General features: G+C 38.8%; 1 protein-coding gene across 1 annotated transcript in view; it reads right to left on the bottom strand.

Moving 5' to 3' along the window:
• Positions 1–5,109: 5,109 nt before the first annotated feature.
• Positions 5,110–18,420, bottom strand: part of FTO (FTO alpha-ketoglutarate dependent dioxygenase) — a 226,093-nt gene continuing 212,782 nt past the window's right edge. The window contains exon 9 of the mRNA XM_042877158.1: positions 5,110–11,800. Within this exon, the coding sequence (XP_042733092.1) occupies positions 11,659–11,800 (142 nt within the window). The 3' untranslated portion in view covers positions 5,110–11,658. The remainder of the gene's footprint in view (positions 11,801–18,420) is intronic.

Below are 18,420 nucleotides of genomic sequence, written 5' to 3'. Positions count from 1 at the left end.
ACATTTTACACACCTTATTGTGAGACTGTGGCTGTCTAATAGCAAAGGAAACAATAGCCTCTGATGTCCACAAAAGCAGGGCATACCACACAGGTGCCATGTTTTACAACACTACTATATCTTGTCATTCAGAAGTGCTCCCTCAACAAATTGCCTGTCATATTTAAAGATAAAATCTGACAGTGCCAGAGCTGACAACCAGTCCTCAACCCTGACATACAACACGGAGCTGAATTTTGCTAGATTCGCTGTAGATGGATTTGTCTTTAGAGATTCACAGTAAAGCCAACTGCTGGCAGAGCAGCAAAAATTATTTCAAAACATTGCTACTAAGTGTCAGACTTTATTAAATGGTTGCTTTAAAAAGGGAAGGAAAGGTTCGGCGGTAGTCTTAGAGGAGAAATGTACAGAAACGTTTTATACATATTTCACTTCTCTGTAAAATAATGATGTACGGTGTTTCTAAATAATAGAAAATCCTGCATTTCAGGAAAGGTATTTTCATTACTCCTTGGCACTGTGATATATTTACACTGCAGGAGCCTGTATTCTTTTATCTTTTACCCAGTGAGGCTCTGAAAGGAATGTGCAGTAAATATGAATTAAGGAGGAATGACGCAGCCGGTTCAGTAATTACAGACTCGATGCTCCAGTGGTTACTGGTGCAAGCATGGAGGGTTTGCCTTGGATACACCAACACCGGTACATCAGTGCTGCTCCCTGCGGGCAGTACTGAGGGGTGTTTGGTTCTGTGACACGGCTGGTGAACAAGCACTGCAGTGGCAGCTGTGCAGAAGTAGGGCAGGTACTCAAGAGGTTTGTTACCACCCCACCCAATCACTGCCTCTAAGTCAACCCCTTCTGAATTTGGGGTTCTGAGGTTCCCCTGCTCCCGCAGCTCTCTGTGACCATTTTGTGCCTGCGTTAGATCACTGCACACTTAACTCCTTCCTTGCCACAGAAAGCAAACTTTGGTACGTGTAACAAGATTTTTCTCTTCCTGCTCATTATCCATTGAGCTCCTGTGTTCTGCACGTGCCAGACAAACACCTGTTGTCACCAGCAGCAGCACCACCCAGCACAGGAAGACTTTACCCACACGGAGACACCCCTCACTTTCTCCAACAAAACAGCCACCTACCCACGCTTCATTTTCTCTCTCAAATCTGTTCCATAGCACGGATCTCTCTACTAGTCACTGGAAAAGCTCCCTGAGTCATCCTACTCTTCCTACACAGCGTGGCTTTGCCTTTGCAATACTGTTAGCAAAAGCTGTAATTGTCATTCTCCTGGGCTGCCTCAAATCTTATCTAGGGACGGATCTTTTCTCAATTTCTCTTAGAGGCACTTTGCCTGGGAGAGAACCAATCCATTACTGGAAGGAGACGCCCTGACCCCATTAGCTGGGCAGACGTGTGTTTGAACTGCAGACCTCTGAGCAAACTCAATTCAGGATGAGCAGCTCAGGACACTGCATCAGGCAGGGCGCATCCTCAGCCATCCTCCAGGTGCTGCTCTGTACCACAGGGGCAATGTGGAGCTGCGAGGTCAGTGTGCCCACGGTGTGATTAAAATGAGTGAGCACAACGGTATGCAGATAAATAAAAAAGCCTGGGAAGTGTTACCTATTTAAAAATCAGCATTGGAAAGGAATTTCATATGGTCTGTGATTCTCATATTAGCATGTACTAAAAAATTAGCACTAAACATGGAATTTTTAAAAAAGATTTCTCTGTTCCCAGCCTGTTTTATTTGTGTTTGACTCCAGCCCTCTGAAAACACCGAAGCTGCATAATATGAGAGTTTGTAACCTTTAAAAGTGGAAATGTCATAACTTAGTCTTAGGTAGTTAATTGTGGCCCTGACTGTAATGAAAGTGCTGTTGCCCAACAAGCTTTGCAGTGCATTGATTTTTCTTCTATCAGCTGGGAGTTCTGGTAAAAGAACAATAGATCTAATAACATCAGCAAAGCAAAAGAGAGTAAGAAACAGTAAGCTCTTCAAAATAAGTAGGTCAAGCCACAATCAATTTCCAGATTTGAAATTATGCTTCTAAAATGTATGTTTAATACAGGACCTCGTTCCATGTCTATCAAGTCACAGCTTGTAAGGTTTAAAGTTCCCAAACAACTGCTTTATCAGGTAGCCTGGAGTTAGGCCCCAGAGGTTAAGCAATAAAAGAGAAACCAAAATACCTTAACAGTTGGTGCAGCTAGTTGAACCCAGCAACAGCTCCTCATGCAGCTTCTACATTCCCAGGGTTCGAAATGCCAAAAGGCTACAAAATCCATCAAGAAGCTATGATTTGCCAAGTAGGGTTTCACTTCCTCTTCTTATTAGAAGTTATAAAATCTATTAGATGTTAGTAAAATCCTTTGAACAGAAAATATGAAGGCTCATATTTTCAGCGCTCAATATTTGCACCCTAATAATTAAGATGTAACTAGGAATAGGATGAAAACAGAAGCCTGATTTACAAGTGCCATTAGTTTCAGAGTGGTAGTGATACTTAAGCAACAAATTTCACACATACCTGTTGAAATAAAATATAATTGTGTAGAACAGAAGTATTTGTGGAGGATATCATATAGATCAGATCAAAACTTGCACGCATGGACTCTTTAGTTGGAAAGGACTCACCTGCTGGAAAAGCGTGTATCCAGAGTGACATAAACTTTCTCTATTTCTTTTTTTCCTATTTACAAAGTCAATGAAGATTTCTTATTTTGATTTTGTTATTTTTAATTTGAATCATCCTGGAATAAAAAAGCCAACATTGTAAAAAATTTGTAGTAGAAACCACTTCTAGTGTCACTGTGTGACAGCAAAGTAGGCACTGATTGATAAACTGCAGACCTGCAATGCAATATAACTTGAAACTTCTTAGTTCAGAAATTCTTATAACTGAATGGATGGGAGAATATATTTTAGCTATAGGACAGTGTTTTTGTATATATTCTGTGCAACTCTTGTGTGCAGAGTCCTAACTGTAGGTACAGGACACTAGAATCTTTACAATGAAAGATAAATAAGTCTCTCACCCCAAAGAGGACTTAAGTTTGTATGATAGATTTGATACAGAAAGAATACAGGGGCTTCTCCTTGGGAACACCTCCTTCCCACTGACCCAACAAAAAAAACTGTGATGAATCTCAAGTTATTTGTAATTAAACTTTTCTATTTTCTTTTTGGCTTTAAATATGCTGAGCTATTTTTTTTCCTTTGGGGTCTGGCTTGCATGAGAGGCTTTGTAAGCAAGTGCTTTCCAAAGGCAGGTTTTCACTTCTACTTTTTAGAGGACAGCTATCTCCCACAGCACAGGAGATTGGCTGGTGCAGGAGCTATTGGGCTGTTTCAACCCCGTTCCAGCACCTGGCCCTTGCCAGCCACCAGTGCAGGGGAGGCATCCTGATTAGTCTCTGCCTCATTTAAAGCTGATCTCGACTGCAGAGACTGAAAGAGTGTCTTACTCTCCTCGGAAGATGCCTGTTTTTGAATGAAGAGGAGCAAAGTCTCCTTGTGTTTGCATACACCCCATAAAGACCCCCTGAGGACTGCACCCTTTTTTTTGGCAAGGTCACTAATGCCATGCATTTTGCCCATTTTTATAAAAAGATAAAGAGAGTGAAAATCTAGGTAACCTAAACTCTGAGACAATCAGGAAAAAAACAGGATCAGTTTCAGGAAATCTTGATGCAAGGGAAATTCATCTTGGTCTTGCTAGGTAAATGTAACATCTGTAACAATGAACTGTTAGAAAATGTGTAAAAATAGTTCTGGTTTCCTAAAGTGTCCTTTCATCCAGTTACCCATGTACTTACTTTTGGTTAAACTTCTGAAGCCAAGGAAAGAATGTTCTAGGCTAAGAAATCAGATTTCATTGCTCCTGGAATGGATGCTTTGCTGACTGTCAGCTGGAGAATATGTGAATGGTGCTTTCTGTCAACTCTTTTTGGCTAAAAGACTCCATTCAGTCCTGGCAGGGAATGACCTGGCCATCTCTCTTCACACTTGTGTCACCTCCTGGCTGGCATCTAGCAATGCAGAGTAACTAGGCACACAGCCTTTGGTGTTAAGGACACTCCAAGTATCACAGAACACTGCAGTGCATCTTAGCATCACAGGCATGCATACTTCAAATCAGCCTGCTGTGCTCCACAATGGCATTCTTCAGAGTACCAAATGAAATTTGCAGGACTGGTCCTTGTCTTGCCCTGAAGCCTGTATCTGGCTTAGCATGGACTTCAAATTCCTTTGAGGTAGTAGAGACCTGCACAAAGTCTAGAAACAACAGACATCACAAACCTCACCATTTTTTATCCTATGTGCAATACACATTTCTTTGATATATTTTTCATTGCAACTTCTACTGCAAAAACTACTGCACATGCTTATACGCTCAAAAAAGGTTGATGCAGTGCTGGTAGGCACTGCATTACTAGTGCTCACTTAAGGTGAGAGTTTGCACTGAATATGGGAAGTGTAAAATTGCACAGTCAGAAGAATATCTTCTAAGTATAGTGGTAGAGCTACACTTTTGTACTGAGGGAAGCACTTTATGGGGTGTGCATGTGGGGAAGGTAGACACGTCCACTTATGGTATGAGTCTTGAAGTAAAAGAAATTAATTTGCCTTCCAGACCAGAAGATAAGTGCTATAGTCAGATTAAATTCAATGAGTTTCAAAGATAATAAAAAAGTTCCCTATTACCTTTTATCCATTTCCAATCAATAAACTGTCAGCATCATTAACAGATGAGAATACCTATGGCAACTGACTTGGACTTGCAGAAGAGTTCAGGTAGAGGGAGATGCCCCACTGAAGAGCAGGCTCAGTGTACCTGTGAGTTTGCTGCTTTGAAGAAGCTTACCTCCCACTACTCATCATATAGGAATCTTACATAAAATTAATTTGCTCATGCACCTCAATACTGTGAAAAGTACACTTCTCTTAGTCCTTCTTCTTCCACTCACTGCAACAGTGAAGAATTGATGATAACAGCTATCACACTCTGGAGGACAAACGACAGACAGCAGATTCTTTAAGTAATTTATTTTACAGTAATGTAGCAAATATATAATACAAACTTAAATATCACTCTACGTTTCTCAGTGTTAGATAAATAGTCTTTAATACAAATCAGATGTAGCAATACCAAATAAGCAAAACGAGCAAAAACATCCAAATAAATTGGCTGGAAAATAAATGCATTTGAATGAATGCTATCTGATACTTACTTTATACGCTTTCTTGCTTTAAAGCCACGTCAGTTTAACAAAGAACAGAACTTGCTAATAACAGCACTGTTAATAATGAAACAAATGGGAAAAAAAGGGCACTGGTAGGCAGAAGGGAAAGAACAGCAATGAAATGATCGTGGAATGCTTTGATAATGTTTGAGTAATAAATTACTGGGATGTTCATCAAAATAACTGGGGAAGCAGTGCTCTCAGTAAAGTACTACCAGACTACAAAATAAGTACCAGACAAAAAGTGCTAACAGGTGCATAACAAGCATTCCAGCATGTTCCAGCAATGCATCTTCACCTTGATAAATAGCACCCAAATACCCACAGGGGATTTTCTTAAGAGTTTCCTAGCACAGCAGCTCTATCACCTTGGGGGCTACCCATTGAGCATATTTAAAACACAGCTAAAAGAGTGCGCGTTGTACTTTAATATTCTTGCATATTCTCCATGGAATAACTTAATAGTTCCAGTAAAATTCACATTTTCCCACTGAGAGCTCGGGGACTTGGAATGCAACTAAAAGATTCACTCAAAAGTTTAATCAAGTATTAGGAAGCCTGAAAGATCTCTGTTACACGAGATGGATTATCACATGCTATGCCATTAAATAATACGTTAAATGTTGTATGAGGGAGAAGGATTCCAGCTCCGCTTTCAAATGTATCTTTGGAGAAAAATAGTTCTATGAGAGCATCCTTAAGCTGTAAGTGGAGCTGATTAACTGGAAGTAACTGAGACATGCCAGCAATGAGGTATTTTGCACACTCGGCTCCAGCACTAGCGCTCAGAACATGGCCACACATTTGACTTCTACCTCAGTTTCTCTGTGCAAAGCATCCTGAGATATTAACATCGCAAGTCACTTAAATATATTACTGTAATTAGCTGTTATTTTTTCCAGTGAAACTTTTGAGCAAAGTACGTTGGTAAATGTCTTCCCATTCCATTTGCATCCTTGATGGATGCAAGGAAAGGAAACAAATGAAGAGGCGTTTCTGAGAACATAAAGGTTATTTCAGTGTGTTCACTTTTTCCTCTTTTACATAGATATTGATGTTCCACAAGAAACCAAGCTTCTCAGGACTTGTCGATAGTAAAAAGCCTTAGTTAATATGCTCAGTTTCAAAGTTGTTACTACTCAGAGAGAGAAATAAATGTATACTGTATTAAAAACAATCATCCCAGCCCTTTAATGATTGGGTAGTTTAGCTTTGAATGCAGTTCAGCCTAATAGAGGTTTTAATGGCTTTTGACAGATTGTTCCACTGATCAAGGGCCATGTATGAAAATAACTGCCTACCAAGCCCTGATTTGATTTTAAGAAAAGAAAACTGAAGGTTAATGGTAAACAGAAGTTGATTGTTCACATGTTCAATGAAATAACTCTATCTGACCTGTTCTTAGAACTGGTGAAATAAAGGATAATGGGAATCCTATACACCTGACTTTTTACTTTAGCCTCTAATCAAGGAGACTAATCAGACCAAGATGTGTTGGCATGAAAGCAAGTATTTGGTGATATAGAGGGGGAGGAGAGCAACTTTTTGTCCAAATTCAGCACTGTGAAACCAATAGGGTATTAGAGGATGTAGACTGTAGACTAGTATGTCCTGTTCTATCATGTGAATTGAGCGCTATCACCAAAGCAATGAGGAGATGAAGCATAATTTTCATGTCATATGTGAAATACTCACTGCCAAACATCTGCATTTTAATGTGTTCATTTTATCAGTGATCAGATGGCTTTTATTTCACATATTGTTCAGCCAATTCTGGAGCTTAAGTACAGTCTTTTTGCAAATGCATACATTATCTTCTCTTGTTCAATGAATACCCCAGGTTAAGGTGAATAGGAAAGATGAAAGCAGATTGTGACGCCTAGTAACATTAACGGTGATGAGTTTGAGTTTGTACTAGAAAGACAAGTTGCTATTGAGGATTGCCTCTGCTCTGGTAGTAGAGTGAAGTGATCAGTGCAGAGCTGAGCTTTTTGACCTGCTGTGGGAAGTGCAGTGGCCTTCATGGGGAAAAGGAACTTTCTTGCAGACAGTGCTCTGTTTGTCTGGCCCTTCCCTATTTCAGCTCACCAGCCCAACGGGGCAATGCAGATGATGAGTTCCAACAGCTCAAATCTGAACAGAAACAGATTCGTGGAGGCACTCAATCCACAGAGGTATGGTAGGCCAGAGGTGTGCTAGCATAGATATGGAGGCTAAGCTTGTTCCTGCAGTATACGAGTGCTCTTCCCAACTCTGTAACCTTGGCAGAAGAAGGTAGTGGTCAGCTCCTGCCGAAGAGATGTGGACCAGCTGCTGGGGGCATGAGGAGGGTTAAGGACTGAACAATAACTGTGCATCAGGTGGTAACAATCAAGGGAGAGGTCATGGCCTGCACTGTACAAGTTACTGCTGGATGATTCCCATATGAGTTAATAAAGTTTTGCTCTTGTGAATGCACATCCCTTGCATCTCATTTCTCTTCTCCTTCTCTCATCCCATCTTTACCATCAGCTAGTTTGATCTCTGATACATCAACCCGAAGTCCACTGTGTGTCACAGGACTAGTGGACCTGCACTGCACCAACCAATAAAGGAGCAGTGTCCACTGTTAACACACTATAATTTTTTAGTATCTTTTGTGTTAGATTTTTGTATTAATTTCTCTTTTTTTGCTGCAATATGGTACTGGAATTCCTTAGCCTGTCCCATAGCAATTAGAAGTCTAGCATGACTTTCAAGTACGTCTTGCTAAGTAAATCTACTTCATTATCTGTGAAACTGAAGACTGCATCTGAATGAGAGTGAGACAACTGATTTGAGTATTTATTATGCTACAAGTTACCTATCCTTGGCAGTTTCTGTTTGGTGAGTACCTGTGGCATTATTTGCATTTTAGATAATCAGGATCTTCTGTAAAGTTCAGAGCATAAGCATAAGGTCTTTAAAATTTAGTGCACTGGGATTCATATTTTTTATTTACTTAACCTTTTAACAACAAGAAAGGACCTACAAGATAAAATATTTTCATATGCAGAGATATGAATGAAGCATTATTAAAACATTTCTAATTTACATGGCATAACACAGCAGTTTTCTATCAAATACTTATAAATGGCCTTTACCTTTCATCCCCCACATTACAGAAACAATAGAAGATCTTTATTTTCTGCCAACATTTTCTTTTTACAAGTGCAAAACCAACTCTATCACATTTTTAAAGAAATCCTTTGCCTTGAGCATTTCATTTGTATTGGTTCCATGTTTAGTCAGTAGCTTGTGTAAAATTGATGAATACTGTTTAAAGGCAAGTGCAGACAGGCGAGCTGATCTGTATCTTCTGTAACCCATTTTTGCCTGACATGCGTGTGCAAGTGAACTATTTCTCCTTAATTCTTTCATGGCTGATGAAAAGTACATGTACACAAAGCCATGAACTCTCCCGTTTTAAAAGAATAGCTGAACTAATGTTAGAAGCTAACTTATGCTCTCACCTCTTCCCTGAAACAAACTGACGTTGGTCCTTGTGCATCTAGAGCATCCAGACTTGGTAACCAGTTGCTATACACAGAGCATTCATTAGAGGCTGTGCATTTCGGCTCATCCAAAACCATAATGCGTTACCTAGTGCTGGAATACAAGTGGACTGCTGAAGTATCACTGCAACATGAACTATATTACTATTATTTGTATAAAATAAAGAAAACTTCAAAGTATTTCTCTGCTTCTAGTATGTATCTCAAGCATAGTAACAATTCATGCTTGGTCTTTCAGTTTTCTTTTACAGATATTTACCTTTAACCATGTTCTTCTCTTGGGACACCCTTTGGCATTCCTATATGCTTCAAACAGTTCCATCAACATTACCCATGTCTTTGCCATTAACTCTTGTGGGCTTTGGAGAGATGAAACCTCCTTATACTTCTGCCTTTCAACTGAATTCAGTCATTTTTCACTGATTCAGATGATGTGAGACTTGAATGTAACACAGAGCTTTAATTCTTTTTAACCACTTGATTACTGGTATTTTGCCAGTGAATCTTAGGTCTATCCATCCCAGAATTTTTCAGTTTTCTGTCATCGCCACCCTTGGCTTAAATGAGTGCTATTTAACTGGACTAAGGCTAGAACTAGTTTAGCTAATTCACTAGATTTAATCCTCAGCATAGACAAAACCTAGAATCATGTAGTTTTAAACACTGTGTTATTGCTGCCAGCACTCTCCCAGTACAAGAAAATAAAACAGTGTTGTTTCACTGCTGCTGGAAATAATTATTTGCCAATGATTTTTTAATAGCTTCCACTTCAGCAACAACATTGCTGTGCCTTCTCTACCCTTTATAGATGTCAGATTCATTTCAATACTGTGATCCCCGTGGTTTCTAGCTTAATTAAACACAAAATAATCATGAAGTAACAGCATAAACAAACAAACAATCCCCTCAAACCCTGTGTTAACAGTGTTACATCATTAGCTCATTTGATTTCATCTTTCTCATTTCCAAAGTAGTATTTGTTTCTGTGAGAACTGCCTTTTCCTTAAGCAGAATTGCCACATCCTCATCTTTTTCTCTAGCTTTTCTCTAGGTGATTTCCAAAGCAAACACTATTTAGTGTGGCATTCATCCAAATATATGCTATCTGCCCACTACTAAAGCCAGCTCTAGCTAGTGTAGGAAAGAAAAACTATGCCCATAACAGAGTATTTCAAAATTTTAAGAAATTTGTTGAGCAGAAGACAACAGATAAATGTGCAGATCAAGGTTATAATGTAATTAAATCTAATTTAAATAATTTATTCTTCAAAGAGTTTATTTCCTTCTACAAGCTGGCTAACAGCTTTAGCAGAAGGCAGGGAACACAACAAAAATGCTTGATCCAGGTCTTCATACTTTTGCTGGCATAGCTATGTTAGAGGTGCTAAGATGTACAACTTCTAGTTGATATAATTGTCCTGGCAAAAGCTGGTAGGTGTGGACAGAGTTTTATACCACTAAAACTGAATTTTTGCTGGCACAGCTTCCTTAGCTACAGGGAGGTCTGGCATATGTTATACTGTGAAATGTACAGTTTTCTGCAGTACAAGCCCCATCCACACACAGAACACTTTGCTAATAGAGTATACTGGTATGCTTTGGGTAAGCCTGGCCCCAACAGTGATTTTAAGCAGAAGATTAACACAGGAGGCACATTCTGTTTCTTGGTGGCAATGTCAAGTCCTGAGTCTCACTGTTTGTTTTGTTTTTTTTTTTTTTTCTATAGAGGTATTATAGACTGAATGCTGTTTTACTGCAATATAATTTCTAGCTGTTTTTATACAAGGGAAAAGGCACACACAGCTCAAGTCAGAAGAGCAACTTATCCAAATGAAAAATCTCTCTCTCATTCAGGACATCATCCAACACAGCATTGTTCTTTTTATAGCATGTTATTACAAACTAGATCACAAACAGCTTCATTTCTCATAGGCTTCTGGTTTTGTTCTCATGGATAGATCAACACAGATGTTGCAATGCCTGGTGTCACACAAACTAAAACTATTTTGTCAGGGGATCTGACCCAAAAATGGAAACCCTAGGTCCACTCGCCCTGGACAATAGACTGGGAAAGCTGGGGTCAGAAAAGAACTATCAATAGGTAGAAATAATATAAAGTTTAGAAACTGAATTCTGAGTTCCAGGAAACTGAGGCCATGTAGATACAACCTTGGAAGTCTCTCCCTGACTTAAGCCCTATGGTCAGGTGTAAAGGACAGATCATACCATTCTTCTAAAAGAATTATAGATGTAATTGTGCATCAGTTAGAGCACGACTGTACCAATGGGATCTTCCAATTTGCCTAAAAGACAATCTGCAAGCTGTCCTGCTGCAGTAGTACTATGAACCCCTCGGGCTGAACCTGAAAGCATTGTCCTTCAAAGGTGCATGTACCCATGAGGTTCCAGGCAGGAGGTTTCTAGTTTGGAAAGCTTTTTTAAAACTTACCTACCAGGACAAGTGCTGCCAGCTGTTCTCAGTAATATCATATTAGCATGTAAAAATGTGCAGTGCTGAGACTAGCAGGCAAGTCTAACTTGCCCCAAATCTAGACAGTTAAGATGCATGGCAGGGGAACCTGTGGAAACACAGCTATCCATGGGCTACACTGTCAATGGAAATTAGAGTGGAAGAGGAAAGTCCTGAAGTTGGTGTTCCAGACTTCAGATGTTAAAAGCTGCTTCTTTCTATAGATTTTGTACCCAGTCTGTTTAGTTGTGACTCAGGAACTAAGATGGAAACTGATAGAATTTGCATTGAAGAACAAAACAACAAATGACCAAGGAACCTTAAAGCAGAAAAGATGAAAGCAGAAAAAAAACTTCAAATGTTGAGTATTACTAATTCTAGGCTGGAAGGTGTCCCGATATCCCACCTACTGAACAAGATTTTGTAGATGGACAATAACTTCTTCAAGATCAAATGGCAGAGGCATGTTGCTTTCTTCATTTGTCCAGAAGGGATGGCATTCTGGCTTCTGCTCTTCTGGCAAGCTCTCTGCTGGTTCTGACTGGCATCTGAAACAAAAGGTAAGCAGAAGAACGACTTAACTAAAGCTAGAGCAAGAAACTGAATACTCAGCAAGGATATGCTTGTGCAGTAACTTACAGAGAGTGATGAAAAGGAAAAAAGTGCATCTTCTGACCAAATGGGTTGTTCATTTACAGTGAAGTTCTTTTCTGTTGTAGGCTTTGTATTTTCTATAGGGATTTCTCAAAAAGCCAATCACAGAAAACTCAGTTAGTACACCTTTATATGGTAAATTATTTTTTCATTATCTCGGCTGTTATTTAAAGCATGTGATTAAACCATTATCAGATTTGAATGTTTGCCGGTTTCCAATGTATTACTAGATTATTGAGAAAGATTAAACTGAATTTACTGCATTAAGGTCAGGGGGGATAGATTAAACAATATTAAAGAAGCCGGACTAGCTTTGTAGATTCTGGAGATTTACAAGTGTATCAACCTGCTTAGCTCTGAAAAAGGCAATATAAAAAGAGAAAATTCTATAAAGATAAATGGAAATGGAGGTTAATAACAACTTCCAATGATGAATAGGTAGGCAAAACTTCAATAAAATTAAATTAAGAGGTTAGCTTATGTTAGTCCCCTGAGAAAATGTTTAAATCACAGTGTTTTTTATTAAATGGATTATTCATCAATACTAGTGAAGTCTAATTATAATATTCAGCTGAACTGCAGTCTGCAGAAGAAAGTTTTCGAAGTGGCAACCAATACATCTCTTAAGACTAGGCTGTAATACAATATGTCACCACAAAAAATCGTCACATTTCAATAAGGATTTCTCCTCCTCCGTTTTCCCATTCCCTCGAATGATCTACATGTAGATCATTCATTAGTTAACATTTATAGCAGGACAGGACAAAGAAACATGCTATGCATTGTTACAATTTCTGTCTGGACTGCAGGTCGACATAGTTCTTCAAATGTAAAGAAACAAATTGTAAACTTTTACCTTGCACAAGGCATTTAAAAAAATCATGTTTTATAAAATATTGTTGTGACGATTTAAAAGTTGTTTTAAACATACACATGCATCTTCCATCTCTGTACAATCAGCTCTGAAAGTACTGACACATGCAACTTCCTTGTCTTCACCATCAGCCTTCTTGAAGTGACTGTTTCCAAATGGAAGATGTCTTCTTCTCTTGGGAATTATTAATGGCAGTGTAATGCCCATGAGAAAACATACTTCAGCTTTACACCCATGTTGGTGTGTGGTTAATTGCTGCACCAGCATCCTGGGCACTCAATCCATCGTACATTACACTACAAGGACAGTATTAACACATAACATTCCAATATATCTTCAGCTCTCCACATCAGCCCCTGATAATAGCATCTGTTAACATGCACTAAGTACTATTATGTAGCACATCACTTCATAAATAATAAGATTAGCCGACCTCAGGGCCCTGGGAAGAGTAATGTGTTTAAATGTTCTCATTATTTATTTAAAACAAGAATTAAAGGAACAGAAGCTACTTGTGACAATCCTCTTAGCATAAATATTAAACTGTTTGCATTGATAAGCTGCACTGTACAGAATAACAGAGGATTTGTTTTGCAGGCTGCTTTGTAATAGTTGTTAGAGCAAATGCAGTTTAGTGTACGAGTTTTGAGAGGTACTTAACTGATTGTGCCATCATGTTCTGAAGACATTTCCCAAATTATATAAAGGAAGAGGAGAAAATTAATATGCAGGGAAAGCTGAAACTAATTACAGCACAACTCTATGAAGCTTTTAAAATCTTGCTTTATTTTCTGTCTTGGCACACAATAATACGCTCAATTTGCTGGGTAGTATAAGATATTCGAGTCTAAGCATTTCAATCTAAGAGTGGATAAATTAGCCATGTACAGATTATTGCAGATGACAAATCAAGAAGCTCAGCTGGTAAATACTGCAGGCATATTACGGGGTCTGCAAAACTCCATTTATAATAATAAACATTCTCTCACTGTCTGCTATTAACAAAAGGATTTTCACTGAGAGGAAAAGCACACCGCCTCCTGGCTTCTTCACCATTTAGACCCCTTTTTCCTTTTTTACCTTCAGCACTTTTTTTTATCCCTTGCCCTCTCTCACAAACTGCTTGTTCCTCACTTTTGGGTTTTGGACATTTGTGTCTCTATAAATGTGCCAGAAGTCACCAATGATGCTGGACAGGGCAGCCCGTGAGCAACCGTTTCCTGCACAAGTCTGATGACAAACATATCAGTGTACGGCAGAACTATGAGAAATGGGAACAGTGCCTTCATACTCCAAGTTCTGCAAACCACAGCTCCTCTGAAGTATTTCTATTGCTTTGCTTTACATCACTAGCAAGAACAGCAGGGAGTGTGACCTGTTTTTACCAAACATGCAATCCCTGTGCACTTATGAGCCACCGGAGTTAATGCCACTGCAGGTTGCCTGTGCTTATGGGTGCAGGGCCAGCTCCTGATGACCTGGCATGGCACTATCAGTCCACCACAAGCCTGAGTGCACTCCTCCAGGTACGTGCTGATCCTCTAGCTCAGAGTTATGATGCAAGAACTGTCCAGATTAATATATTACTATTGATTTTAATAAATTTCTCCACGACTGTGGGAAAAATTGTTCCCACGATGCTCTTTAGTTTGTATCAGAGTTAAGGACCTTAAGAGTCTGCAGAAGAATAACAAAATTTTCAGCCAAAGCAGAGCAATCAAAGGCACTTGAAATTTCAACACTGCAATTATCAAAGCATGGTGGTAGTGGGAAAACAGCAAGATTGAAAATACTATACATTAATTCAAACATTATATATTAATTAAAAACAGGCTGAGTTGTTAATAAAGTCAAACCTCTAAAAGAGAGTAAATTTAATGTCTGAATATTATCACACAAAGTGTGTTAAGAGTGGAAATACCACATGCTCTGAAATATGGAAGAAAAGTACTGATGCCAAAATTAAGGGGCCTCATTCAAAGCTCACTTGCAGCAGCAGAAGGAAACAACTACCTGGATTTACTTCAGAGCAATTTAGCTCCAACACCTTGATAACACAGGTTTACCAGCACAGAAAAGGATCACTCGTATACCTGAAGATGTACAGAATGCACAAAGCTCCACGGTCCCTGCTTTCTTGCTAAACCAAACAAAACTGGTGCCAGTTTCAAGTTAAAAAGCCTGTATTGAAGGAGCAATGGGCTGTTGCCATGCACATTCTCACCACTCTGCCATGTAAACTGCTTACTCTTATTTACCAATAGGAGCATGTAGATAAAAGTCATGGCAAACTGTCGTGTGACAGTGCACGGCTCCTTCCCTCGGGAGGTGGCTGGTTTCACCACAGCAGGTGTACATTCACTGGAACACAGTCGCTTGGTTCTGGTCCCTTGGGCTGCACTGACATTTTGATGATCAGGGTGTCAGCTACATTAGAGGACAGTGATCACAATGCTGAAATTAACCAAGCTAGCTAAAGTGTGTGTTAATTATGAGTATGCAAGCAGTCAATAAGAGGTTAATGCAAAAGTCAAAGGATAGATTTATTTCAGTATTGCATCACTCTACCGACTAAATGACTAACATTATGCTTTGTTTTTAATCAATAGATTTTACAGTAATGCGTGAGCCATTGATTTGAAAAACATTCTTTCTAACATCTAAGTTTTGCAAGTATTTAGTATCAAGTATCAATATACTTAAAACACTCTTCTTTCACAGCAGCTACTTTTTGGCTTCAGGGGCAGGAACAGGAAAGCATGCAGCGAGAAAGAGGCCTTGGTTTCTGCTGGTGTGTGATTAATGCAAATAAGAGTTATTACCTAAGAACTTTAAATAAAGTACTGTGAATTAGAGTCCTGGATTCCACTGCACTGTTTGCTCCGCAGGAGTGTAGTCAAATCAGATCAATAGGGGTCAATCTGTGGCTCAGATTGCAGAGGCATGTTAAGTAAGAGATGATCCGAACAGTCTCATTTCCTAGATGGTACTAATTCAGTTACAAAGGAGACCACGTGGAACCTTACAAGGTAAGTCAAAGAATGTAGGCCTGTTCATCTTCCCCGTGCACTGGTATGGTCAGAAAGGGAGGAATATGTGCTCTGCACATGCAGAAACACACATTCTCCCATACATGCTTACTCCATTGTTTCTGAAGCTGCTGTTGCTATGTTTTATATTTGTTTTCTCCCTCCCTATTCTTGTAGAAATAGGCATTACTGAACTGTTATTCCAAATTCCAAAATATTAAAAAAACAAAGATGGCCCAGGTTAAAAACAGATCACCCCACTAAGACAAACATTAATTGTACACTAACACTGTCTAAAGTGGTACAACAATTATGCAAATGTGTTGATTTTGAATCATGATTTTTTTGTTTAATAGTGGATCTCATTCACCTGTATGGAAAATTCCCTTGAGTCAAAGTTGAAACTGCAGCACGAACAAGACCTCAATTGAATGGCATTGTATCAGCTAGTAAAATGTGCACCCAGCAGATGGGATGTCCTGTAACTTCAAAGTTGTCACAGAGGAAAAAGCAATATTCCGGTTTATCAAGCTGAATGTTTCAGTAAAGAATGGAGAAGGTCAAACTGATGCTGTATACATATATTCTCCTTCACCTTTGGACGTGGACAGGATATTGAAGTAAAGTCTCTAAATAGGATTGAAAAAGTCACCCCTGTTATTTGAAGAACTGGATTTCCATTTATCTTCATGAAAAATTAAAAGGTGGAAGGACAAATGTCACCCATGGTGAAATGGAATGGGGGGATAAATCCAAAAGGCAGCTGCTTTCCAGGTGGATGCCCATTACAGCATTAGCAATTTCAGAAACCACAATATGCCTTAGTATTTTGTTCTGTTTCAGGCACCTATGTAGTCACAGTAGCTAGTGACAAGTGAAAATTTCCAACTACTGATTTAGGTTTAAGGCCACCAGGTAGTCCGTTGAGAACAATTTTACACCTAGATCCATTTGTCAGCATGTCCCTTACATACCAGGGGTGAGGAATGGGGAATTTTGCTGGCTGACCAGCTAGGAGAGCTGACCTCTAAGGTCAGAGGGGCAAGTGAAGCCTCTTTTCTCCTTCCTGCCTGTATGGAAGAATATGGTGGTCAAAAATTGAGGGTGATTACACATGGGAGCAAAATGCATGTTAGCCTTTATGGCAATGGTACCCTGATTCCAGTATCCATCAACTGTATCACAAGGAGAGCACTGCTGGACTCCCTTGTGCATGAGATCTACATAGGAAATTAAACCACAGTTTAAAAATGTTGATAACTTGACTTCCAGTTTGGCTTAGAGGAAATAGCTTGCACAAAATGAGTATTTCATTTGGAGCATCACCATAATTGAAGGTTGTGTGGAAAATGTGGGCCCGTTAATACACTAGCATGACACAGGGTTGGCCTGGAATAATTTCTGATTTCTTTCAATTCATTAAACCATAATCACACCAATAGCTTACAAATCTTCCCTTTGCTATTAAAGCTAATTTTTCATAATTTATACCCTAAAAACTTTTTACTCAAAAAATGAAAGATGGAAAGCACATAAGTATTTTGAAATTCAACAGTATGAAAGATATTTTCTTCATATGGATGGAAATGCTCTCTCTTTATCACCAAGAAAGTTCTCTCTTTTCTTGCCAAAACTGGAATTTAACTGAAAGTTACTGAGTTCAATCTAAACTTTAAACCAAAGATTTCATTTGCTTTTTTAATTAACCATCAGAAAGCCATAAACCGTGGCAGAGAGTATTTCTTTCAGTTGTTCCATGCTTGTTGTACTGTGACTGTGCACAACTAAAACCTTTTCAGGTTTAATTTGTCTTTTAAGAACAGAACAAATGACATCAATATTTGACTTTGCACAGCAAATTTCAGAAGTACTGGTCCCAAACAGGCAGTGAAATGAAGTGGCCAGATGGAAAGAGCACAGTGCTTAACTCTTTTGAACATTAAATCCCCAGTGTGTTCCCAAATAGTCTGTCCCATTCACATTAAGCCACTCCTGATTTTCTTTCACATGCTGTAACTACTCCCGAGCCCAATCATAAATAATTCCTGGCTGAGAATAGGAACTGCATTTATAGAACAGACAAAATTGATAAAATGACTTTTTTTTTCCAGAAATGGAGACAAAAATACCTGATTTGGGAAAGGATGGAGGCACTTCCTGTTGAATTTTAATCCATGGAAAAACTATTTTTATATACATACATACATATATATGTATATATATATATATTTTTAAAATCTATAATCTTTCAAAAGCTGATAATGACTTGTACAACTTGGCCTTTACTCAGAAACCAAATTTTACAGTCATTAACTCAAGAGCTTTATTCCCTCAAAGTCACTAAACTCACTGGAATGAGGACTCTGCTGCAATATTCTAAGGCATCACAGGTGACCTAGTAGGACAGCCTGAAATTTGTCAACATTACCATTGTGTTTACTTCTACAAAGTGAATCCACAGAGGTAGGAGAGAAATAAATGAACCTGATACCACAGGAGTTTAAGTGACAGTAAAATGAACTTGGAAATCACAGTTTCTATCTTAAATTGTAATTCAGGTGAATGTGAGACAAACATAAACTGTAAATAGCCTCCAAATATTGCAATAACA

The sequence above is a fragment of the Lagopus leucura genome, unplaced genomic scaffold (assembly GCF_019238085.1).
Source record: "Lagopus leucura isolate 7727_CA_CO unplaced genomic scaffold, USGS_WTPT01 Super-Scaffold_100017, whole genome shotgun sequence".
NCBI classification, from domain to species: domain Eukaryota; kingdom Metazoa; phylum Chordata; class Aves; order Galliformes; family Phasianidae; genus Lagopus; species Lagopus leucura.
Note: the sequence above shows the minus strand (reverse complement) of the source record. Positions and strands in the feature narration are given on the sequence as shown.